At 37.9% G+C, this 25,402-nt stretch overlaps 1 protein-coding gene across 5 annotated transcripts; it reads left to right on the top strand.

The window, feature by feature from the left end:
• CCP110 (centriolar coiled-coil protein 110) lies at positions 1-25,304 on the top strand. 5 transcript variants are annotated; one of them, XM_047087478.1, is made up of 17 exons: positions 1-178; positions 296-382; positions 1,772-1,917; positions 3,918-4,073; positions 6,716-6,844; positions 9,971-11,615; positions 13,653-13,783; positions 14,253-14,424; positions 15,189-15,328; positions 15,579-15,695; positions 16,061-16,162; positions 16,348-16,464; positions 18,552-18,625; positions 19,622-19,684; positions 20,376-20,435; positions 20,929-21,014; positions 23,363-25,304. In XM_047087478.1, exons 4-17 carry the CDS (start codon positions 3,933-3,935, stop codon positions 23,413-23,415), a joined length of 3,030 nt encoding a protein of 1,009 aa, XP_046943434.1. In that variant the 5' UTR covers positions 1-178; positions 296-382; positions 1,772-1,917; positions 3,918-3,932; the 3' UTR covers positions 23,416-25,304. The 5 variants fall into 5 exon arrangements, with proteins under 5 accessions (XP_046943434.1, XP_046943435.1, XP_046943437.1 ...); XM_047087479.1 differs by lacking the exon at positions 296-382; XM_047087482.1 differs by lacking the exon at positions 20,929-21,014 and having other exon boundaries at positions 2-178.
• Positions 25,305-25,402: the final 98 nt, after the last annotated feature.

Genomic DNA, 25,402 nt, shown 5'->3' with positions numbered 1-25,402 from the left:
GCAGTGGCGGTTGCCAGGATCCCGCGTTGCCGCCTGAGACCAGTAATATGGCGGGGAGGAGAAGGAGAAGGCGGCGGCGGACCGAGCTGCGCTCTGTCAGTACCAATTGAGCCGTTTGCTTCCTGACAAGGCCCGTGGTGAGGGGGAAAAAAAAGCTGACGAGGCCGTGGGAGATCAGGTGTGTGCTTAAGGAGGGAACTAGATCCTCAGCGGGTCCTGGCTTTTAGGTCACCGGGGGAGGCGGAATTGGCGCCCTGAGAGCTGAGGGTGAACTCTGTGCCGAACCCGCATGCAGGTGGTGGACCCCTGAGCTTCGAGTCTCTAGAAAAGCGCCGAATGTGAGGAGACAGGTGCCCGGGGACCAGCGACACTCGGCGCGGAGGTGATGCTCGGATGCTGGTGCTGCCTGGGCCCTCGGGATGGAGCCCCATCAAAGGAGCTGGGGGAGGTGGGCGTGGGGCGCTGGGGTCAAGGCAGAGGGTCCCTAGCAAATAAACTCGAGACAGAGCCGTAATCGCCTCACGTCGATAAAACTGGACCGTTTTTCTTCTCCCAAGATACTGGCGAGGGAGCATCCTCAGGGTGTGCACTGGACATTCTGAAAGCCGGTTACCACAACCAAAGGCCCTAGGAGTGCTGTTTACTCTGCCTTTGCGACCCCGGGGAATAAGCTTGAGGCTAATAAAGCAAATTCTCTTGATTGCCCCTGATACTGCTAGGTGATTCCTATTCTTCAGGGTTATAATCCTGGTTCCCTACCCCCAGTTTAGGCAAGTGATAGGCTCCCAGAGATTGATTTGATGGACAGGGGTCTGGAAACAACGAAATGAGGACGGTGTTGTCCCCCTTTCTGTATTTTAAAGTTACATTTGAATCCTACCAGGAACAAAGCACCGTCGCTACCCTCCCGATATTCATAACCTAGTGACAAAAATCATAATAATCATCATCCTCTTAATAATAAAAGCAGTCCCCTATACTGGTCCTTTCAGCGTGTCCTGCATTATGCTAATTGCCACACACGTTTTAGTTCATTGAATTATTGAGACAGATACTCTGATTATCCCTGCGTTACAGATGAGGAAATTGAGGCATAGAGATGGTAAGTAAATTGCCAAGAACACACAGCTAATATGTCCCCGAATAAGAAACTTTCCTCTTTATTGCCTATACAAAAAGTTTGTCTTTGGGAGGACTAGGGGGTAAACGAGCAGCTAGCATCTGAAAACACAGCAAGATCTGTTCTGTTACTTGCACTATCCCCTTTAGTGACATTTCTGGTAGAACACTGGTGAGGAGCACCCGTCTATGGGGTTTGCAAAGAGACTCATTTGGAGAAGGGTCATGGTATAAATGGAGAAGACAAGGCATGTCTGAACTTGATGCAGCTGAAAATTGTTAATTCAAGTGGACTGGTAATGCCTGCTGGTAAACTGTGGGTCGTTAGATTTGTGGCTGGAGTGGCATTGTAGTCAAGGCTCTGTTCAAAAAAAAAAACTTTGCTGACAGGTAATTGTGTGAGAAATGAAGTGCCTTCTTGCTAATCATATAGGATACAATGCTCATTTTTTAAATGATTGCCTTTGCAGTTGAGAGGTACCAGTTTCTTTGGAGAATAGGATCATCCATGAAACTACTAGTCTTTAAATTCCATTCTTCCTCACTAGCTTCTTTTTTATCTGGTCCACTCTCTCCTTTTTTTCTTCTCTCCTGGTTTGCATTATTGTTTGAGCCAATTACCCTAATTCATATATTCATTACTTTTATCAAGTGCCTACTGTGTGCTGACACTATTCTATGTAATGGGGATTCAGTGGTGAGCAAGACTGAAAAGGTACCTGTGCTTATGGAGCTTACATTTTGGTGGAGGAAGACAGACAAAACCCAAGGAGATAAACAAGATAATTTCAGATAGTGGTAAGTGCTATGAAAATTGGGAAATAGCAGGGTAATGTGATAGTGAGTAAACACAGGATTAATTTAGATGGGATAATCAGGGATGGCCTCTTTGAGGTCAGGGAAATTCACATTGAGGCTGAAGGATAGGAAAAATTCTTTCATGCTCTAGGATCATTTGGTAATTTCCATAATCAACCATATTTAGCACTTGTATTTGGGTATTAAAAGCCCTATCATATGCCCTAGTTATGCTGTAATAAAAAATCTAACACGGTACGTCTGCAATATGCATGACAAACGTGTGCTGTTTAAGAGATTTGAATTTAACTTTCCAAAGCAATTGGCATATCTGTATGAGGTTGTTGAAAGAAAAATAAAACTTGCCACAAAAACATTTTATTCATTCTTTACATTTCCCAGAACTTTAAAATAGAATTTCATACTTTGCTTGTGTATACATAGAAAGTAAATATTTCTTATAATTGTATAGTCATCTATTTACATGCCCTATAATGCTGAATGCGTGGGTTGTGTTAAAAAATATTTTTAAGTATTTTAGTAGAAATGGAGTTGTTTGAATTTCTCTTACATTTTAGCTTCTGCATATTTTGGTTGTTAAGATAACATAATGGGGGTTGAAATCCAGACTAAAAAATGAGGCCTTGGTATGTCATGCAGAAAGGTGTTGTGGTTTTTTTGTTGTTGTTGTTTGTTTTGTTTTTTTTACTTTTGCTTGTTTTATGAATAAAAGCTTGAAAAATAATCTCATTCACACTCCAGTATAATTTTCTTTGAAATTAAACTCACACTTTTTATAAGTTGAATATAGAAATAATTAGAATTGATGGGATGGTAGGAAGAAGTTTTATTAATAAGAAGACTACCAGTTGGTCAAAATTAGCAATATATCTTATTTTTCATAATCAAATCATAATATGCTTTTTCTTCATTTCTAATTATGTTATAATGTGTCCTTGACATTTTAGTGTACTACATTTTTAAGTACCTTAATGCTTAAGACAGTATCATATTCTATCTTATTTCATTGCTGCGTATCCCATATCGTCAATTAAATTTTCCATCCCCTGCCTTTTTTGGTTAATTGTTTTAAAGTGAACACCTAAGGGAACATTATTGTATTTTTCTGTTTTCACAGTTCATACCCTTGCTGGTTATGAGTCTGATGTCTCTCTTTTCATTTTCTCTTATTTAAAGGAAACGATGCCAGACATAAAGCTATGGAAACAGGCAATCAAATATTTAACATTAGCTAAATTAATGAACATGGTGGCTAATCCTTCCTGTTTACCTTGCATTTTCATAGCCATCATCACACTTTTCCAGAAGTTGTGAAATTACTGGGCTGATTGTTTTAAGTAGTTTGGTGATGCTTAGAATTTTCAACAATAAGATAGTATTATTAAGAGAGCCAGTAGATACTCTGGTTTCCACCTGTGACTGATTTGTCTGGTGACTCTGGAGACCAGATATATTTTCAAGATGTGAAAGTACTAATAGACTTTGAACTTCATGATAACAGAAGAATTTTAAAAGGTAAATATCCTCTTTTATGTAAATAGCCTTTTTGTCTTTTTTTTTCTTTTGGCATTTTTACCTTTGTGTGATTTAGTTTTTCTTGTGTAGATAAGTCCTGCTAAGGAAACTACAATATTCTAGTTTATAATCTGAAGTGAGTAAAGTGGTGTAGAACTTTTGTTCCTTTAAGAATTTTTCCCTGGTGAGTTCTTAGTACTTTTCTAAACAAATCATATTTAAAGGTTGATTTATATACATATGTTTGGAAATATTTAATATAGGAAGCAAGGCTTCACTGGGTAGGATCTTGAGGTGCTTACCTCTACTTAAGAATTCGCTGTTTATCAGTGAAAAAAAAAATTCTGGGGGCCAGTTCTAGGAATTGTGAATGCTAGAAATATTTAAGTGCTCTATAAAATTTGCCAAATCATGAAGATCTGTTTTTCTCAGCACATTGCAAGTGACATTTTTCTCTCTGACAGTGTAATTGTGGGAAGATGGAGGAGTATGAGAAGTTCTGTGAGAATAGTCTCGCCAGAGTCCAGCAGGCATCACTGTCCACGGAGAGCTTTCTACCTGTCCCATCTGAAAGCGTCTCACTTATCCGCTTCCATGGAGTGGCTGTGCTTTCTCCACTGGTAAACATTCTATGATTTTTAAATAATCTTTTTTTCTATACTGAGTCACTAAGGTAAGTTTACAGAAAAGCAAAAAAAGGATTATAAACATTGAAAAAATGCTTCGTATTCATAATTAAATATAAAAGAGTTAGCGTTTTTTCATCTACTAGATTGGCAAAAATCTGCTAAGACCTACCGTTCCTTAGGTTGTGGGGAAAAAGCACTTATCCTACATTTTTTCTGAGAGAATCAGCTGATTTTATTTTTTGGAGATCATTTTGGTAGTGTTTATCAGAATTTGAAAGTATATGTAACCTTTGATTTAGCAATTCCATTTTTGGGAAAATCTTACACTTATACTGCTCTTTGTGCCCGAAGAAATACATACAGGTTATGGTAGCATTGTTTGAAATATCAAAAGATTAACAAACAACGTAAATGTCCAGTAGTGGACTAGTTTAAAGACTGTGGTCCATTTTATAGAAATCTCATACATGCCATTGAAATGAGTACAATAGACCTACAAGTGCAGGCATGGAAGGATCTCCACAGTCTATTGTAAATCACTGCACACATCATGCTCTCTGGAGCAGGGTAAAATAGTGCTTACAAGCCTGGCTCTGGAGCCTGCTGTCCTTGGTTTAAATCACTGCTCTGCCACCTACCTGCTGTGTGAACTTGCAGGTCCATTTTCTTTTCTTGTACTTCTTTTCTTTTTTCTTTCTTTCTCCCTCTCTCTCTTTCTCTCGCTCCCTTGCTCTCTTTCTCTCTGTCTCTCTCCCCCTCTCTCCCTCCCTCTCTCCCTCCCTCTCTGCCCTCCCCTTCCCTGTTTATTTAGTTATTTTGAAAGAGAGAGCATGAGCATGAGAGGGCAGAGAGAGCAGAAGAGAGGGATAATCCCAAGCACGCTCTGCAATGTTAGTGCGGAGCCCCATATAGGACTTGAACTCACAAACCATGAGATCATGACCTGAGCCTAAATCAAGAGTCAGATTCTTAACTGACTGAACCACTCAGGCCCCCCGCATTTTCTTTATTTTTGAAATGAGAAAAAAAATAGTGTCTACTTTAATAGGACTCTTTGGAGAATTAAATGATCTAATACATGTAAAATGCTTAGAACACTACTTGGATCATAGGAGGTACTCAATATATGTTATATAACAGGAGGTTCAATATATGTTAACTATTTAGGTTTTTATATAAGATTCTTTTTCTTAGGAATGATAAAGGAATATAGGATGAGAAGGAAGACACACTTTTCATTGTAAACTCTTTCATACTGATTGAATGTTTTTAAAATGTGTGTGACTTTATTTCAAACCAGAAAATTAATATAATTGAAAGAAATTGCATGAAAAAAATTTTTTTATATAACAGGCGGTAAAAGATCAATATTATCTGCCAACTTTTTGTAATGACATTTTCAAACATACAGAAAAATAGAAAGGGTAGTGCAGTGACTCCCCACATGTATACCATCTAGATTTAATAATTTTTAACACTTTTGCCATCTTTGCTTTATGGTGTTTGTGATTTTATATATATGTAGATGTGTATATACACATACATGCTCTTTTTTTTTTTTTTTTTTGCGGAGCCATTTAAAAATTGAAGCCGTAGGGGCGCCTGGGTGGCTCAGTCGGTTAAGCATCCGACTTCGGCTCAGGTCGTGATCTCCCGGTCTGTGAGTTCGAGCCCCGCGTCGGGCTCTGTGCTGACAGCTCAGAGCCTGGAGCCTGCTTCCGATTCTGTGTCTCCCTCTCTCTCTGCCCCTCCCCCTCTCGTGCTCTGTTTCTCTCTGTCTCAAAAATAAATAAACGTTAAACAAAAAATTAAAAAAAAAAAAAATAAAAATTGAAGCCGTATAACAATTTTCTCTTAAATATTTTGGTATAAATATTCTAAAAATAAGATATCCTCCTACATAAAATCCCCAATACCATCATCACATCCTAAGAAGATTAGTAATAATTTTAATAGCATCTAATATTCTGTTCATATTTAGATTTCTCCATTTGTGTTCAAAATGTCTGTTATACTATTTTTTTTCCTAATCTGGGTCCAGTCAGAGTTCAAAAATACCATTTGCTTATTGTGGTTTTTTTTTTTTTTTAAGTTGATTTATTTATTTGGAGAGAGTGAGAGAGAGGAGAGAGAGAGAGAATCCCAAGCAGGCTCTGCACTGTCATCACAGAGCCCGACCTGGGGCTTGATCTTATGAATTGTGAGATCGTGACCTGAGCCAAAATCAAGAGTCAGACCCTTAACTGAGTTACCCAGGAGCCCCCAAAAGGGCTTATTTTATTTCTCATTTTAGAGCATTGGGTAAGTGAACAGGTTTTTTTCTTTCTTTTTAACTTTTTTATTCAGTTGAGAATAATTTACATGCAGTAGAATGCACAGATCTCAAGTTCTAATGTTCCATGAGTTTTCATATATGGCGTACATCTGTATAACTCACACCTACACAGAACATTCTTGTACCCACAGAAAGATCTCCCATGCCCCATCCTCCTCATTACCCCTCACTACTGCTCAGATATCTTTCCCTGTGGTTTTATCTGTTCCATGTTTTAATCATTCTGATTCAAAGCTTTCTGATTTTATGATATTTTTATATTTATGAGAAATAATTATATATTTATGATGTTTTGCAGCTTACCATTGAGAGAAGGAAGGAAATGCAACAAGAAAAGCAGAAAGCACTTGATGTAGAAACAAGAAAGCATGTAAATAAGAAGAAAGATTTACTGGCTCGTGTCCAGGAGATTCTTGAAAATGTTCAGGTGTGTAATGTAGGCTTTTAAAAATTATAATTAAGAAATCATGAGGTAAGCATTGATGATAATTTTTCACAAATATGTTTGCACTTACTAGTTAGTTACCAATATATTTTACTATAATGTTTGAGAAGCTTTGTAGTTTGTAATATTCCATTTCAGTTACTCCAAAGAACACTCACTTGCTTGTTAGTGATGCCTAGTACTTGAATCAGAGGGTACTTAGACAATGGAGCCCTACCCTGAATATAATTGCTTATTGTCTGTGTCTTATGACTCTAAAAACATGGAATTCTCAGTGACAAAATGATAGAATCAACCATTGTGGTTTACCTCTGAACTAATCAGACTATTGACTCAATGACCTTATTCTCATTCTCTGCTAAAGTAAATAACCGCCCCCAATTTTTTTTGGTGAAAATTACCCTCTTAAATACACAAATGCAATTTAGATTAGATAAGTAGAATTGTCTACATTCATCTTAGATCCAAATAGAAACCATTTAAACAATACATTCATGCCGTTTGCAATTATTTTTATTTAGCTGAATTTAAATTTGTATAAACAATTTAAGGTCTGGATCATACTAAAAAAAACCCAAATGAATTATGTTGAACAAATTATGTCTACCATACATAGCACTGTTCTGCAGGCTACATTTAAAATTTTCTTCATAATCTTAAGGGTTTGCAGTCTGTATAATTCATACTAGATGGCACATGTATAATGAACCTGAGACTATTTCCCACCAACTGCTACCTTCATTTCTCCGTGGGTAGTAATTTAATTTGCAGATTATAATTACTGTCCATATTAAGTTTAAGGCTCATTTTAGTAGTGTACAAAATCATAGTTGCTGTATACACAAATGTGAAACGTGAGGTATTTTAAGAAAACATTTTATTTTACTTAAACCTATGAATATGTTCCTGGGTTTGGTGAGTATGTGTCACTTTTGTTTTATTTTGATCCTGAGGTTGTGACTAAGTATACTTTGTTGTACTGTTTATTGCATTAGTACCTGGAAACCATTATATGTCTTGGGATTTGTAAGGTAAAACAGGAGTGCCATATGGTCTAGGGAAAAAACACATACACAACGACCTAAAAATCTTAAAAAAAAAAATTTTTTTTTTAATGTTTATTTATTTTTGAGACAGAGAGAGACAGGGCATAAACGGGGGAGAGTCAGAGAGAGAGGGAAACACAGAATCCGAAGCAGGCTCCAGGCTCTGAGGTGTCAGCACAGAGCCTGATGGGGGGCTTGAACTCACAGACCATGAGATCATGACCTGAGCCGAAGTCGGACACTTAACTGACTGAGCTACCCAGGCGCCCCTAAAAATCTTTTAATATTCAGGATTCTGGAGTCTGTATTGATAATATGATAATTTCTGTCAGCTTAACATATACTTGTATAATCTTTAAAAACCATCCTAGTTCACTTTTTATTCTTTTTTTTAACGTTTATTTATTTATTTTGGGGGGTTGGTGAGCTGTGTGCATGGGGAAGGGATAGAGAGAGAGGGACAGAGATAGAGAATCCCAAGCAGGCTTTGCACTTTCAGTGCAGAACCTGATGCAGGGTTCAAACTCACAAATTGTGAGATCATGACCTGAGCTGAAATCCAGAGTCGGGCACCCAACCGACAAGCCACCCAGGCACCCCCTAGTTCACTTTTTATTCTTTTGCAAAGTCAAATGATTTAGATAGAAAGTGTAATTTTAATTTTTTCTGTTGGATCTCTTGTGTATCAGTTGTTCTCTTAATTTGGATTTTTTTTTTTAATGTTTATTTATTTTGGAGACAGAGCACAAGTGGGGGAGGGGCAGCAAGAGCCAGAGACAGAATCTGAAACAGGCTGCAGGCTCTGTCAGCACAGAGCCCAACCTGGGGCTCAAACCCACGAACCATGAGATCATGACCTGAGCTGAAGTCAGACACTTAACCAACTGAGCCACCCAGGTGCCCCTGGAAAAAAATTTTAAATGTTTATTTATTTTTGAGAGAGAGAGAGAGTACGTGTGAGCAGGGGAGGGGCAGGGGAAGGTAGAGGATCCAAAGCAAGGCTCCCATCTGACACCAGAGAGCCCGATGTGGGGCTTGAACTCACAAACTGCAAGATCATGACCTGAGCTCAAGTTGGACACTTAACTGACTGAGCCACCCAGGTGCCCCTTAATTCAGAATTTTTTTTTACTTTTGCTTGTTGCAAAACTCATTAACAGGTTGCTGTTTAAAAATGGCCATCGGGGGGCGCCTGGGTGGCGCAGTCGGTTAAGCGTCCGACTTCAGCCAGGTCACGATCTCGCGGTCCGCGAGTTCGAGCCCCGCGTCAGGCTCTGGGCTGATGGCTCAGAGCCTGGAGCCTGTTTCCGATTCTGTGTCTCCCTCTCTCTCTGCCCCTCCCCCGTTCATGCTCTGTCTCTCTCTGTCCCCAAAAAAATAAATAAACGTTGAAAAAAAATTAAAAAAAAAAATGGCCATCGGTTAATCAAATTGAAGTTTGCTTTGATGATTTGGATTTTAAGTTGAAAATTTTATTTCTAAGTAACTTAAGCTACATGGCTGAGCTTTCATTTACTACACATTTGCCTCATCATATAGAAGGATTTTAGTTACAATGTTTAGTTTTAGTTACTACAAAATATGTTAGTCTTTGTTAAAGAAGGAGTCATCTATGTAAGAAATTTATTTGCTATTTTAACTCATACCTTGGTATGCTTCGATGACAGCTTTCATAGGAGGAACAGCTGGTGACATTAATAACATGTAAACCAAAAGAAAGTTAATGAGACTCCTTCTATTCCAAGATTAAATTGCACATGGATATATGAATATACGTGTATACCCATACACATACATACATATTGTATCAGATTAGATAATCTCCTTTTTTTTCTTTTAATCTTTAAATAAACAGGCCAGAATGACCAATGGATATTTTTTATAGTAATTTGTGCTCCCTGTGATATAGGACACAATAGAAAAAGGTTATCTTAGTTTTTGTTTGTTTGTGTTTTCAAATATTAGAACTCTGAATTTTCTATTTCAATTTTATTTTAGAAAACAAATCAAAGGCTTTTTTTGTGTAGTAAGGGAATATTAATTTTTAAATTTCCTTTTTCAGGTTAGAAAAGCACCTAATGCTAGTGATTTTGATCCATGGGAGACTGAAACGGTTTACTCTAATTCAGAAGAGAGAAACCTGAATGTCCCTGCTATGTTTCCAAATATCTTGCCAAGCCCTACTGAACACTCTACTTTAGGAAAGTCTGAAAAGATAACTGGAATTTTGCCACTGAATAATGAGGACCGATTTAAATTCAATGGGATAGACTTAGCTAGGGACTCAGAAGAATTTAATTCTCTGAAGCAGTGTGATATTTCAGATACTAGCCCTGCGGAAAACGAAGCTTCTGTAAAACCCCCCTCAGCAACTCCACAGGAGACTCTTACATCTGATGGTCTCTTGCCAACACATGAAGAACCGGATCCATCACTTTCAGAAGTTACTCCAGATCCCTACATAATGAGTCTTCAGAACCTGATGAAAAAGTCAAAGGAATATATAGAAAGAGAACAGTCTAGACGCAGTCTGAGAAGTAGTGCAAAGAGGAGTGTTAACGAGAGTCATTCAGATAAAGAGAATGATGCTGGTAAAGTGACTGACTATGGAAAGGAAAAGGCACAGTTGACTGGCAAACACTGTGGTTCAGTTATTCCTGACAAACCAAGCCTTAATAAATCAAATGTTCTTCTCCAAGGTGCTTCCGCTCAAGCAAGCAGCATGAATACATCAGTTTTAGGTAGCTTTTCTAAAGTGGACATACCTGTACGAACTGGCCATCACACTATTTTAGATCCTGATTCTGATTTTAAAGTCATTCCCACTTTTGTTACTGAAAATAATGTTATCAAAAGTCTTACTGGTTCATATGCCAAATTACCTACTCCAGAGCCAAGCCTGAGTCCTAAAATGCATCGAAGGCATTCTAGACCATCATCAGCATGTCATATACTTATAAATAACCCAATAAACGCCTGTGAGTTAAGTCCTAAAGGAAAAGAACAGACGATAGACTTAGTTGTTCAAGATACTGAGGAAAAAACACAAATACCTGAAACTGTGCCAAAGTTACCAGTTGATTTAGGAGTTTGTTCAAGCAAGGTTTATGTCACCAAAAATACATCTGAAGCCATACAGGAAGTGGTTTTAGGTAAATCAAATCAGGTATGTCAGTCTTCAGGAAATCACCTAGAAAATAAGGTTATTCATGGACTTGATGTTATGGAAGGTCACTTAACATGTGATGGGAGAGGACCACACAAAATGGATAGTACATGTACTGCGATGCCAAGATCGCATGAGCCGTATGCCACCGGTCAGTGTGTAGTGAGTCAAAACTTTGGACCCATGAGTGCACTCAAGTCAGCCAATGTGTTAGAGAAAAACTCCTGCAATTTACAGATGGAACTGAATAAGTCTTATGATGTAAAAAACCCATCTCCTTTACTGATGCAAAACCAGAATACCAGACAGCAGATGGACACCCCTACAGTGTCCTGTGGAAATGAACAATTTTTGGATAACAGTTTTGAGAAAGTTAAACGGAGACTTGATTTAGATATTGATAGTTTGCAAAAAGAAAACTGCCCTTTTGTCTTAACAACCGGAATAACTGAACAGGAAAGGCAACATTTGCCAGAAAAAAGATACCCTAAGGGATCTGTCTACATCAACAAGAATAAAATGTTAGAAAGTAGTTCCAAAGGTAAGGAAACTCTGAAGTGTTTGATACCCTCCCAGCAGATGGCCCCTGTATTTAATACTTTTAATTGACATTTTGAAAAACAATAATTGTCTTCATTTGTTCATCAGGATATTTAATTTCATTTCTCTTGTCAGAGAACATATCATTAGCTATAGTTTATTGCCATTTGATAGGCTTTCTTAAAGGATTTTCTTTTTTTGAGAGGGAGAGAGAGAGAGAGAGAGCAAGCAAGCACACAAGCAGGGGAGGGTCAGAGGAGGGAGAGAGAATCTTAAGCAGCCTCCATACCCAGCTCTGGCTGACACAGGGCTCGATCCCATGACTGAGATCATGACCTGAGCTGAAATTAAGAGTCAGAAGCTTAATGGACTGAGCCACGCAGGCACCCCTCTTCAAGGATTTTCTTATTTAAAATGTGAATCTTTCACAGTTCACTTTGTATCACAGAGAGTATTGTTAATGACTGGAGGAAAAAGTTCTTGCATGAAACATCACTCACGGTTTTAATCTAGTGTATTACTATGATATTTTCTTTTTGGACTGTGGTTTCTAATATTTTCATCAGTCCTTTCATTTGTAATGAGCTCCTCATGTAATTGGTCCTTCAGGGAACACCTGAACATCAAATTATTAGAGAAAAATCACAAGTCCCTGTGAGTAGCATTTCAAGAATGGCATCTTTATTGATAAAAAATATTTCAAATTTCTTTCTCATCTAGTGTCATATTAACAGCAACTTGTTAAAACATGCCTTCTTCGTTAATCCTTATTTTGTTGTCATGGTTCATCCTTCTTCATTACTGATACGGAAGATCTGAGTCAAGTAAATGAAGTTCTTGGACATAAACATTTCAGTTCTAATGTGATAAATATCTTCCTAAAAAAACCTTCACATTCTGTAAAGTTGCACACTATGACAGGGTTTATAGGACAAATAGGGTTTTAAGGCCTGTGTAACTTTATAAGAACTATAATAAATAAACATCAGTCGATATCTGGGGAGCCAACCTGGATAATCCAGACGGACAGTACAGCATGGCTGGAGGCAGACACCCACAAAGCCAACCATGGGGCACTTCTGGCAGTGCTTTAATAGGGGTGAGGCCAGTCACGGAGGTAGCCGGCTTGCTGTCAGATGAGCCCCTGGACAGTGCTCATTTATGAGATTCTTAAGGTAGAGCTGAATGATCTCTCACTATTGGTTGTGTGGTTGGGCTAAGGAGCTTTTTCCTTTTTTGCTAAAAGTTGTAATTCTAGCCCTGCTTTTCTAGTCCCTTTTGCCTATGAAAAATTGCACATGAGCAAATGCAAACTGTTGTAAATGAGTACAGTGTATTTAGGAACAAATTATGGGGGTACCATAGAAGATAGACAGTATGCTTATCTTCAGTGAAAATCATTGACTGTATATTCGGAAAGAATAATTCTTTGAATTTTGTTGAATCGTGATGGATCCATGAATATGTGCTATGTCTGTGTAATACTTGGTATTTCAACATTTCAGAGTGGCTTACCCCTTTCTATCCAGTAAGTTGTATAGTTGTAATGATTTAATACATTTTTTAGTTAGTAATTCTGATATATGTAATTTTAATTTCCGATGTGTTTTGGAACCTGAAGCTGAGAAGCTTTGCACTATCAAAGGAACATTTATTTAAAAAACCAAACCAAAACAAAACTACAAGCCACAATACCAGAGATCCTGGGGAAGAACAAGAGTCAGAAGAATAAACAGATGAGAATCACATCTTGAGGTTAATTTGAGTGAGGAGAATCCAGACTTAACACATGGTCTTGGCTCCATCAGTTCAGATCGTGATGCGATCTGTTGAGCGTGGATGGTGGTGACACACAGGCCTTTATTTGGTAGCATGCAGTGAGGGGAGGGGCAGAGGATGTGGTTCACAGTGGGGACCTGGCTGTGCCTTGATTGTGTCATGTCAGATGTCGGAATGCTCTTTGGTCAGAAGCATAATTTAAATTGTGTATCAGATATTAGTAAATTTTCTAAATTTGAGGGTATGTGTTTCTTTTCAGAAGGCGAGGAGATATTAAAAAGCAAGATGTTAGCTTTTGAAGAAATGAGGAAGAGACTAGAAGAACAGCATGCCCAGCAGTTATCACTACTCATAGCTGAGCAGGAAAGGGAACAGGAAAGATTGCAAAAGGTGAGGAATTAAAATGTAAGGACATGGGGCTGGTAAGTGGAAGTTAGCCCAGGATATGTGTGAGTTTTGGTCACACGTTATGTATAGGATATTTGTAGTTTTTTCCCCTGTATATCTTAATCTAAGGGGGTGATTGATTTTGATACATGGATATTGCCGAATTGTGAGGTTTGATATTTAGCTTATCTAAAAATAAATGCATAATTTATCAAAAGGAGACTTCCGATTTCTTGACTCAAAACGTTTAATATTTTTCAAAGGTATTTTATACATAGATGCTGAAATATGCATTCTGCATGAGTGTATTGAAGGGGAAGAATACTTGTTTTAAGATTTCACTTGAGGTAGGAAAACTTGAAATTAATCATTTGCTGATAATACCCCATTACTTTTAGCTAAGCCTAAAATGGTGGTATTTTGGGATATAATTAAAAGATATAGCAGGTTATAATACATGGTTAATCTACAGGAAATAGAAGAACAGGAGAAAATGTTAAAAGAGAAGAAGGCAGCTGAAGCCTCTGAATTGGGCATTCACAGTGCAGTGGACTTAGAATGGAGAAAAGTGAGTGACTCTGGTTTGCTGGAAACAATGCTGTCTCAAGTGGACTCACTCCATACTTCAAATTCAAATAGTTCTGGTAAATGTTTTTAGAATTCTCTTCCATTTGGGAAAGTTATCCCACAGCAAGCTATTTTATTTGGCACACTTTAAGGCTATAGCTCTGTTCTTTTTTTTTTTTTTTTAATGTTCATTTTTGCGAGAGAGAGAATGCATGCATATGCAAGCAGGGGAGGGGCAGACAGAGGAGACAGAGTAGCTGAAGCCAGCTTTGTGCTGACAGTGGAGAGCCTGATGTGGGGCTCAAACTCCTGAACCATGAAATCGTGACTTGAGCCAAAGTCAGACACTTAACTGACTGAGGCACCCAGGTGCCCCCAAACTGTAGCTCTTCAAGTAATTCTATTTACCAGTAACTAGTGAAAAATGAAATGATGGCAGATCAAAGACTAGTGAGCAGGTGTTCATGAGAAAAGCCACCTCAGTGAGGAAAATACTAGGAAATTTGACTCAGAGCCCAGGCTTTGTTTATTCATGCAGCAGGTGATGTGCTTTAACTGAAAACACAGTTTGCCATCTCCTGAGTGATCTTGAATTACATCTAATTCTTCAGACCCAGCAAGAGCATATCTTCACATCTTCAATTATCCAGAGATGCTGTTTGTGTTGAGAAGCTCCATCTGGTGCATAAGCTTAAAGTCCATAAATATTTTAAGTCTGCACATGGATTAGTTTCAGAGGCGGTTGTTCTTCTTAGTGAGTCATAAGTGTTTATTTGGACATTCTGCATATTCTGATTATATAATATCAAGTATAATACTCTATGTATATTTATTTTTCCAGGTTTCACGAACTCTGCCCTACAGCATAGCTTTGGTTCTGCAAATGAAGCACCCTTCTACCTCTGGGGATCATCAACTAGTGGCTTCACCAAACTCTCAGTAACAAGGGCTTTTGGAAGGGCCAAAACTAAATGGTCTCAGGTGGGCATACTTCATGATATTTGTGTATCTGTCTGTCTAGCTATATTTTTTAAAGAGGTACATTATCTTAGGTTGTACAAATGGGGACAGATATTTTTGCCATACATCAAATAGCTTAGCTTTTGTCAGAGATGAAACTACACAGAGCACACATATGTAGAAGAATTTAGCTTATTGTAATAGATTGGGAAAACATCTTGAGTATAATGCTCAGATCCTCAAATAATTGTATCTGTCTTATTTCTTCCAGGTTTTCAGTCCAGAAGTACAAACAAAATTTAACAAAGTAACTGCAGTGGCAAAAGGATTTCTAACTCGTAGGCTTATGCAGACAGATAAGCTAAAACAACTTCGCCAAACCGTAAAAGTAAGAAGCTTGTCCATTGTTTGTATTTCACTTCTGTCTCAGTCTCCCAGTTCAGTGATAGCTAGTCACTAGCTGGAGTTGACCAATTCATTCAGAACTTAGGCAGATCCAACATTTTTTTAGTCACTGCAATAGAGGCAGTTACAGAAATCTGATTAATCTCAGTCTGATAATTTTTTTAAATATTTAAATGAAGTAGTTTGGGTATTTTTGTCTTGCTTTAGAGAGTGCTGTTTGCCTTCTGATAAGTAATAGTTTTATGTTCTCACTGATTTTGAATTGGCTGAGAAAAAATCAAAAGAAAATTCCAGTGATCATCAATCTTTCTAGAAGAGTGGTTTTTGAAGGAGCATTTCTTCTTCCAGGACACTATGGAATTCATAAGAAGCTTTCAGTCAGAGGCACCATTAAAGAGAGGAGTTGTCTCAGCACAAGATGCTTCTCTTCAGGAAAGAGTGTTAGCTCAGGTAAATGCCCACATCCTGTAGGCTTTTAGGGAATGGACATTTATATCTCTCCCTTCATTTCACCACTGAAAATAGGTTTCCATTAAAACTTTAACCTTTTTCTCTAAGTGAAAGTGCATAGAATATTACTAAATTCTAATCTCATCTTTTTAAATGGGCACAATATTTTCTTCTTTTGAACCTAGTTGCGAGCTGCCCTGTATGGTATTCATGACATATTCTTTGTAATGGATGCAGCTGAGAGAATGTCTATTCTCCATCATGACCGAGAAGTTCGCAAAGAGAAAATGCTCAGGCAAATGGTATGTTATCTGATTTTTTAATGAATGAGTGAAAAAGAAAAACTCTATTTCTTCTATGCTTGCAAGACACTTCTGATACCAAATGTGTGAGGTTTTCCCCCACTCCAGCAGGGTGTCCTACAATTCAATTCTGATTCTTTCTACTTGGAGTTAAGAGTCAGATACTACAAGGTAAGGAGGCAGTTAAGATTCCCCCATCCAGGGGCGCCTGGGTGGCGCAGTCGGTTAAGCGTCCGACTTCAGCCAGGTCACGATCTCGCGGTCCGGGAGTTCGAGCCCCGCGTCGGGCTCTGGGCTGATGGCTCGGAGCCTGGAGCCTGTTTCCGATTCTGTGTCTCCCTCTCTCTCTGCCCCTCCCCCGTTCATGTTCTGTCTCTCTCTGTCCCAAAAAAAAAAAAAAAATAAACGTTGAAAAAAAAAATGCATAAAAAGATTCCCCCATCCAAAGTCTCAGGTTGTCACTTATACTTCTGACCGACCAGCTTTAAAACAGGGTTCCCACAACCCTGTCTTTGGGTTTGATAATTTTCTAGAGTGGCCTACAATACTCAGGGAATTTACTGGTTTATTATATAATAAAGGACATAATTAAGGATATAGATGAACCACCAGATGAAGAGATAGATAGGGCAAGGACTGGAAGGGTCTTGAGGGCATGAGCTTCTGTCTGCATAGAGGACATCTTCCTGGCACATGGATGTGTTCACTGCCTGGAAGCTCTCTGAACGCCGTATTTTAGGTGTTTTTATGGAGGCTTTCTCATACAGGCATGATCAATGATTAACTCAATCTCCAGCCCTTCTCTTGTCTCTGCAAGATAAGAAGCTAAGGCTGAAGGTTCCAAGCTTCTACTCAGGCTTGGTCTTTCTGATGAATAGTCTGCACCTGGGGGCCCCCCAAAAAGTTGTTCGATTAGACAAAAGATGCTCCTGTCACCCAGAAAATGACAAGGGATTGGAGCTGTGTGTCAGGAACTGAGGTAAAAAACCAAATATTAGAACAAAAGATGCTTCTACCAGGGCACCTGGGTGGCTCAGTCAGTTAACTGACTGTCTGACTGTTGATTTCAGCTCTGGCCTTGATCTCAAGGTTCATGGGATTGAGCCCTGCATTGGGCTCTGCACTGACAGAGTGTAGCCTCCTTGGGACTCTTTCTTTCTCCTCTTTCTCTCCCAAAATAAATAAGTAAACTTATTTAAAAAAAAAAATGTTTCTACTCTTTCATTCTCAGATTTGCAAGGGTTTTGGGAGCTCTGTGTTAGGAACAGGTGTCAAAGATCAAATATTAGCAGGAACTAGGGGCAGAGACCAATATATTTCTTATTTCACAGTGAGGTTCTTCTGGGTTTGGGGTAATTGATACTAAATCTCATTCTCTCTCTCTTTTTTTTTTTTTTAAGTTTATTTTGAGAGAAAGAGTGGGGAGGGGCAGAGAGAGAAGGAGAGAGAGAGAATCCCAAGCAGGCTCTGGGCTGTCAGTGCAGAGCCCTACGCAGGCCTCAATTCCACGAACCATGATATCGTGACCTGAGCCGAAATCCAGAGTCTGACACTTAACCTAACCGACTGAGCCACCCAGGTGCCCCTCATTCCCTATTTTGACTTCAGCAGCTTCCCTGCAGTTCTTAAGCACAGACAATCCCCAGGATTACCAGCAACATGCAACTCTGATGACAGATTTAAAAGAATTGCATATTGTTTTGTGATTGGATTTTGGAGTTGAAGCTTTGACTGTTGTTTGGATGGCTTATAAAAAACTATCACTGGCTCCGCATTGAATTTCCTTGAAACTATCATGTAGATTTTGCCTTTTTTGGAAACCAGAGTTATTTGAAATATATCAGGGTGTTGGAGGAATGTGGTTTGAGTCATTGGTCTTCATGTGGTAGCCAAAAGAAAAGCCAAGTTTATTACTTCATTGGGAAAAATCATTGTAATTATTAACAAATTGGACTGTTTCAGTTCTAAAGACAGACTAAAATTCAGAATGCTAGTAAGAGAAGATTTTCTGTGCAGTTTGAGATCATCCTATATTATTTTAGTGGTATTACTGGTACCATTAAAGCTTTTTGTTTTGTATTTTAAAGGACAGAATGAAAAGCCCACGAGTGGCCCTGTCAGCTGCAACACAGAAGTCTCTCGATAGGAAGAAGTACATGAAGTAAGTGTACTTCCTGTCACATCACATTAATCCAGTTATTGCCAAACCAATTAATTTTAGTCATCTATTGGTCTCTTTGTGTATTCAAATTAGAAAAAAGAACAGTTCACGTTTTGACAGCTGAGCTGAGAAATCTCTTTTTATATAAATAGTTTTATTACTCAGGTGATAAAATCTGATTTAATCTTTAGGTAAAACATATAAACTACTAAATTTGACAGTGTTCAACTTGTGTAATCGATAGCCATTCAGCCTTAAAAATAGTTAATCTTTATATTCACTGTCAATTTTACTTCTTTTGGATATATTCTTTTTTTTTTAATATTTATTTATTTATTTTTTTTTTTTTTAAAGTTTTTTTTTTTTTTTTTTTCAACGTTTATTTATTTTTGGGACAGAGAGAGACAGAGCATGAACGGGGGAGGGGCAGAGAGAGAGGGAGACACAGAATCGGAAACAGGCTCCAGGCTCTGAGCCATCCGCCCAGAGCCTGACGCGGGGCTCGAACTCACGGACCGCGAGATCGTGACCTGGCTGAAGTCGGACGCTTAACCGACTGCGCCACCCAGGCGCCCCTAATATTTATTTTTGAGATAGTGCCAGCAGAGGAGGGGCAGAGAGAGAGGGGGACAGAGGATCTGAAGCAGGATCCCAAGCAGGCTCCATGCTGACAGCAGTGAGCCTGATGCGGGTCTTGAACTCACAAATTGTGAGATCGTGACCTGAGCCCAAGTCGGATGCTCAACTGACTGAGCCACCCAGGCAACCCTGTAGTCTTTTTCTAATATGCTAAAGACTTCACGGGAGGGAAACCTAATGCAAAGTGACTATTGTTGCAAGCTGCTTCTTTCTGGAAAGTAGTCTCTGGTGTGCTTAGTACAGCTGAGTAGTACAAAACTTGTAAATGATTTGTTTCTGTCATCGTGTATCACATCTGTAAGGGTTTTCTCTCCCTTTCTAAATACATTGTGTGTCCTTATTTTTATGTTGTGTTAGAGCTGCTGAAATGGGAATGCCAAATAAGAAATTTCTGGTTAAACAAAATCTTTCTGAAACAAGGTGAGAAAAATTACTTCATCTCCGTGAGAAGCTATTTATTTATTTAAAAAAAAGATTTTCTTTGTAAATGCCAAGCTTGCTCTTTGTTGTTATTTCTAACTTGACATCAGCAGAACACTCCCAGCTGATTGGAGGACTGAAGAATGGCCAAGATCCATATTAACACTAGGTCATGTAGCTGGCTATATGACAGACCACATGTCTCAGGACCTTTCTATAGGACATGCTGTCTTGGGTAGAAATTTGAGCCCCCGATGTCCTGAGTTCAGCTCACAGTCTAGGACTTATTTAGGATAATTATTTAAAAACCTTAGAAATCTAGCTTAATATTTCAGACCTGTTTCCTACTTTTACAAGAGTGATGTTACTTCCCTTGGATGTTTGAAAGGAAAAGTTGGTTTTTGTGAAGCGTATAAATAAACTATCTAACACACAAGAATTAAACACTTGAGGCATCCAGACAAAAACCTAAGATTTGGGCTCTTGGTGAAAAAAATTTATATTTATGTACCCTATTAATATGCTTCAGTCATTGTGATTTGCTCCTATACATTGGTATATCTGCATAGATGACCAGTGTCACCTCACTGTTAATCATCTTTCACCTATTTAAAAAATGGGGGGGGGGGCGGGGATAACTGAATTTATGTCAGTCTCTTCTGAATTAATTTTTTACTTACTTTGTTAACAGAGTCCTTCAGCCAAACCAAGGACAGAATGCACCAGTTCATAGGCTACTTAGTAGACAAGGGTAAGAATGCCACCCCTGGGTATTTAAAAACATCTCAAGCAAGATGAGCTTTGAGAGGGAAAAATAATTTAGTATCTTTACATAAAGGATATCTATTTTACAAGTGTGATTTGTTTTATAGCATTGCGAAGATCTTTTAAGTTTTGTGCTCCAAGATAATCCTTTGGTGTACTGTTGTGTATTATATCTTAATTACCATCTTATGTTGGCATGCTTTTACTTTTCATTTCATACCATTTTGCTCATTAAGTATTGTAAGCATTCATATAGTAAGTTCAGCATCACCAAAGTGATCCTTCCAACAAAGTATAAGCCTTGGTTCTAGTCTCCCGATGAAGGAAAGCGTAGCTTCCTTGCTGTGCGCATTCGTGAGACTTAAGTTCTTTCCAAGCATATTTGCACTTTGAACTGTTGCAGTATGGTTGCTTTCTTTGAATGTTGAACATTTAGATCTTGATGCAAGTGACTTATTAATTCTTTTATATTCAATTAGAACCCCTAAGACATCAGTGAAGGGGGTTGTGCAAAATAGACAGAAGTCTTCACAGAGCAGAGTGCCTAACAGAGCGCCTGTTTCAGGTGTGTAGCAAATGAGTTCTTCAAGCCCATTCAATAGAAGGACGTGCACGAGCTGCCCCACGATGCAGGCCATACGAGTGCAATGTCTTGTCTTTCCTTGCCACCATAATTTGGGCATATTCACAGTCATTCCTGCTAATGACCACCGTGTTAGTATTTTGTGGCGGTCAGGAGACCTTGGTAAAACTGTGTGTCCAATCTTGGCTTCTGTAATAATCCCGTGGAAACGCTATACATTTTTTTAATCTGAAAAATCTGTAGAATTGTATGTGCCTAATTGAGAAAACCTTTTTATAAACGAGTAAAGTATAATAATCTGATGCCTAAATCTGTGCATGTTTGTTGAGCTTTGGGGCAGTGTATCACCCAGGAATATTTGTATCTGCACATAAAGTGATGAAAAATTTCTCCCTCTGGCCACAAGATCACATGTGAATATGCCAGGCGGGAGGGGGTAAGTTTTGTTTCTGTTATTTTGTGGATTTTAAATTCTGTTTATGGTGGCAAGAAGACAAATTTAATATGAAACTCATGCCAAACTTTTAAGCTAATGTTTTAATATTTGGTAGGTGTCTTTGTTAAGATACTTTGATAAGCTCACCAAAAATTATGTGATCCATTAAACATACTTTCAAAATGCTTTGCTTTAACTACACTTCTTTCTAAACATTTAAAAGAAACCAAAAATTAATCACTAGGCAATGAGTTAATCATTTTAATCTTCCCATTAATATACAATTAATTACTAGGCAATGAGTTATTTAATCAATTCTAATCTTCCCATTAATATACAATTAGGCATATGTAGAGCTTTTATTACTAACTGATTTCCTCCAAATTAGGAGGGAATGAACAACATAAGAAATTTTTTTTTGTTATTGCCATTTGTTCACATAAGTTCAAAGAGGGAACAAGATACTGAACATAGCTTTGAAATGATTGCTGACTTTTTGCATGTATGTAGTGAATTTAATTTATAATGTTGCACTTGTAGAGGATAATGTAAAAGGTCATCTTTTGGAAGCCACTGTGAGTGACAGTCAATGGAGGTGTTTTAAAGGGGGTTATGTAGTTGAGGATTCTGCTTCCTCCAGAGGTGGTCAGAATCACCTGGTTTGAAAGGTAACTAGGAGAACTCCAAGCAAACACCAGATCTGCGGCTTGTGAAGTTATGTGGGATTTCAAGACATTTTCAATTTTTTCCCATATTAGAGTCACACATTGTGATAAATTCTGGCCAGCTGGCAGTTGATTGAGGAGTTAGTACTGTTTTGCGTGATATTATTTATTGCCACAGTGACTACTCTCCATGTTCTTGTCTCATGCATTTCATCTCCACTGTTTGTCCCTTGTGAATTTGTAAGAAAAAGAGCCAAGTAATACTCAACAGTATGAAGGATGAATAGGAAGTCACATTAGGAACGGAGTAGTGCAGTTAGTCAGGTCCTCAAGTTCGATGTTTAGAACTATTGTGGTTTAATTGCATTGCAACATAATTATAAATACAAATGAACTTAACTCTTAAATGAACATGTATAATTACTATGTATCCAAACAAGTACAAAATTTCTTTCCTATTTTTCTAAAGATTTATTTATACCTGAGTGCCTACACAATTGAAAAAGACTAACGATTTTATCATTGTATGTAAATTGAAAAATTATGGTATGACTGATTAAGATTCTAAGTATGAATCTCAACCCAGGGACCCATAGTTGCAGTTGAAAAGATTTTTCTTTCCTGCTTAGATTCTTAGTGGCTTGGATTGTGTTACAAACAAACTTGAAACTTATGCTTTAGTTTGATCCGCATGGAGAATGAATGTTTGTTAAGCAATTGATAGAAAGCTAGTTTTTTTTGTGATGACAGACTTTCATACTCTAAGATTGGAGTAGAATGCCAAGGGCTTACAGCTTGCTGCAGAGCACTTAAAGTTTATAGTTCTTACAAACTCAATTGCAATCACTGATCGTATGTTTTAAGACCTGTTTGGCTCATTTGATGTCTGGTGCTTGACTCAGGAGTTTATAGTGAAATTCAGAAACCACTAATTAAAGCAGAGTCGGAAGCAGTATGGCACAGTGGTTATTGGGTCAAACAGCAAATCAGGTGTAACTGGGTTCTCAGAGTATCTGTTACTTAGGCAAGTGACTTCCTCTCCCATGTCTCGGCTGTATTATTCTTAAAATAGTAGTAAGTTTCTACCTTGGGATTATGTTATGTAAGGATTAAATATAATAATGTACATTGCCTAGCTCAGTGCTTGGCATTATATAGTAAACACTCATTAAACGGTATTATAAAAAAACTGACATTGAGAAATAATATTAGTTTTGCTCTATTTTTAGGAGCATATGCAGGAAAAACCCAAAGAAAGCGGCCAAATGTTGCGACAATTTAAGAAGACAACATTCGTTAGGATAACCAAGGGGTGGATGGGAGGTTTCACGCATATGGTTTTCCCTGCCCAGGACTTTTTATTTAAGCCTGGACTGTTTACACAGGCAAAGTGACATCAAAGGGCTGAGCAATTATCTGGGCAACTTGATCAGTCTGGTTAATTCCTTCCCTACACCGTCATTTTCCTCTTAATGTTAGGTTTGGGTGAAGGCACATTAGTATTTAGTAATTGACCGTCTCTTTGCTTAACCTGTACAAACCTAAGTTTGTTTTCTGTAGCCAGATGTCTGCAGAGAACGTTTTTGTAAACTTAAAGGGCATTTGGATTTATTCCTATAAAATGTCAAAAAGGTGTGATAAATTACAAATTAAGTTCTCAAATATAAATTTCATTCATCTCTGCATACTGATTGCTAAATCTGATAAGTTAGATACTGTTGTATTTGAGGGGAAATTACTGCAGAAGGATGTTTTTCTCCTGGTTTATGTAACTTTAAAAACTGATTAATCTCTCAGTCTTCATATTCTTGGATTTACGGGATAACCACATAGGAGAAAACACTCGCCTGCTGATTGTGGTCCACCCCAACTTTACCATAGAAGTGGTTGGGGGCCACTGCTTTGATCGAAAGTACATTCCTCTTAACAGCTAGTTGTCTTGTGCAGATATGTTAGGTTTAATGTATGTTACCCCAGTACTCTTGGAAACACTTCTCCTAAATCATAAAATCTTTCTATGGAGGGTAAAAAATTAGGGGAGATAGCACAATCTTCTGGAATGTAGTAGCACCTAGGAGTGAATCAGTGCATCCATTTCTGTAAAATAGAGTAACGCTGCATGCGCTTCTGTTTTCTTGGTGGTCTGCGTCTTGTCTTTCTTCATGGTCTGCTCTTTGTAGCTTGCTTGATTTAGGAGAGACTAAAGGGCTATATAACAAGTTCAGATTTGCAGATGGAACAGGAATATTGTCAAGCTGAAGTTACGCATTACTGAGGAGGCACTGTCGTTTAAGGTTTTCATCACTGACATATTCATTTAAAATATAAACCAAAAAATGTTACCAAGGGAACATGATTTTATGAAAGTGAATGCCACTGTTAATTTATCATACCATTTCCAAAAAGGGCTTTGTGCTTCTCACATAAAATCGGGACTGTGTACATTTACTCTTTCTAACTTGAATTTTAAAATGATACTGGTATTTTGAAAATGCAGACTGTATATATTCTTAATATCCTTTGAAGAAGGTGGAGATAAAGATTGTTTTCTCCAGTTTTCGGCCCTCTTTAAAAGTTAGCTATTACATCCAGCTGTAGACCGTAATAATCTACCCAGGGTGTAAACTTGATTTTCTTTATTGAGATGTATCATTTGTTGAGTGAGTGAGCCAGGAAATCAGAAGGCGGTCAAAAATGTCTGAGTTACTGATATATTCTTTATAAAGTATAGCAAAATATCTTAATATGATAAATTGTGCTTTATCATTCTGAAAACTCAGGATACAGCTTACTCATATCATTGTGGGTCTTTCCAGAAAGACAGATACTTCCAAATTTTGTGTGCACTAATGCAAATTAGCTAAAAAAAAAAAAATTGTTTTGGAGAAAGTTAAAACTAGCTTTAGATTAAGGTTGACAAACTTGAGTGTTGTTTTTTTTAAAGATAAAAGCCTGTGTGTTTTACACATATTTTAATGTTCACAGCTTTTCCTCATAAAAGTGCCAGACATCGTTTTGTGCTTTTGATGGATTTTTAATTTATATACATTATTTTTGTTACTTTTACTTTGAGTGGAATGCCCATTAATGTAAATTGTATTTATTTTTATACTTTAATTTTCACTAGTTTTGCTTCTAGGCAGAAGGCAAAATAAACTTTTCATCTTAAAAGAAATGTAGTTTGATCTTCTTTATTTACCAATGGAAGGACCGTTGATGGATGCTGAAAAGTATCTGGCCAAAACAATCCGTAACATGATCTTTTTTTT

This window comes from Lynx rufus, unplaced genomic scaffold, assembly GCF_022079265.1.
Source record: "Lynx rufus isolate CCGP_SWC_20201006 ecotype Redwood Valley unplaced genomic scaffold, mLynRuf1.p SCAF_23, whole genome shotgun sequence".
Classification (NCBI taxonomy): domain Eukaryota; kingdom Metazoa; phylum Chordata; class Mammalia; order Carnivora; family Felidae; genus Lynx; species Lynx rufus.
Note: the sequence above shows the minus strand (reverse complement) of the source record. Positions and strands in the feature narration are given on the sequence as shown.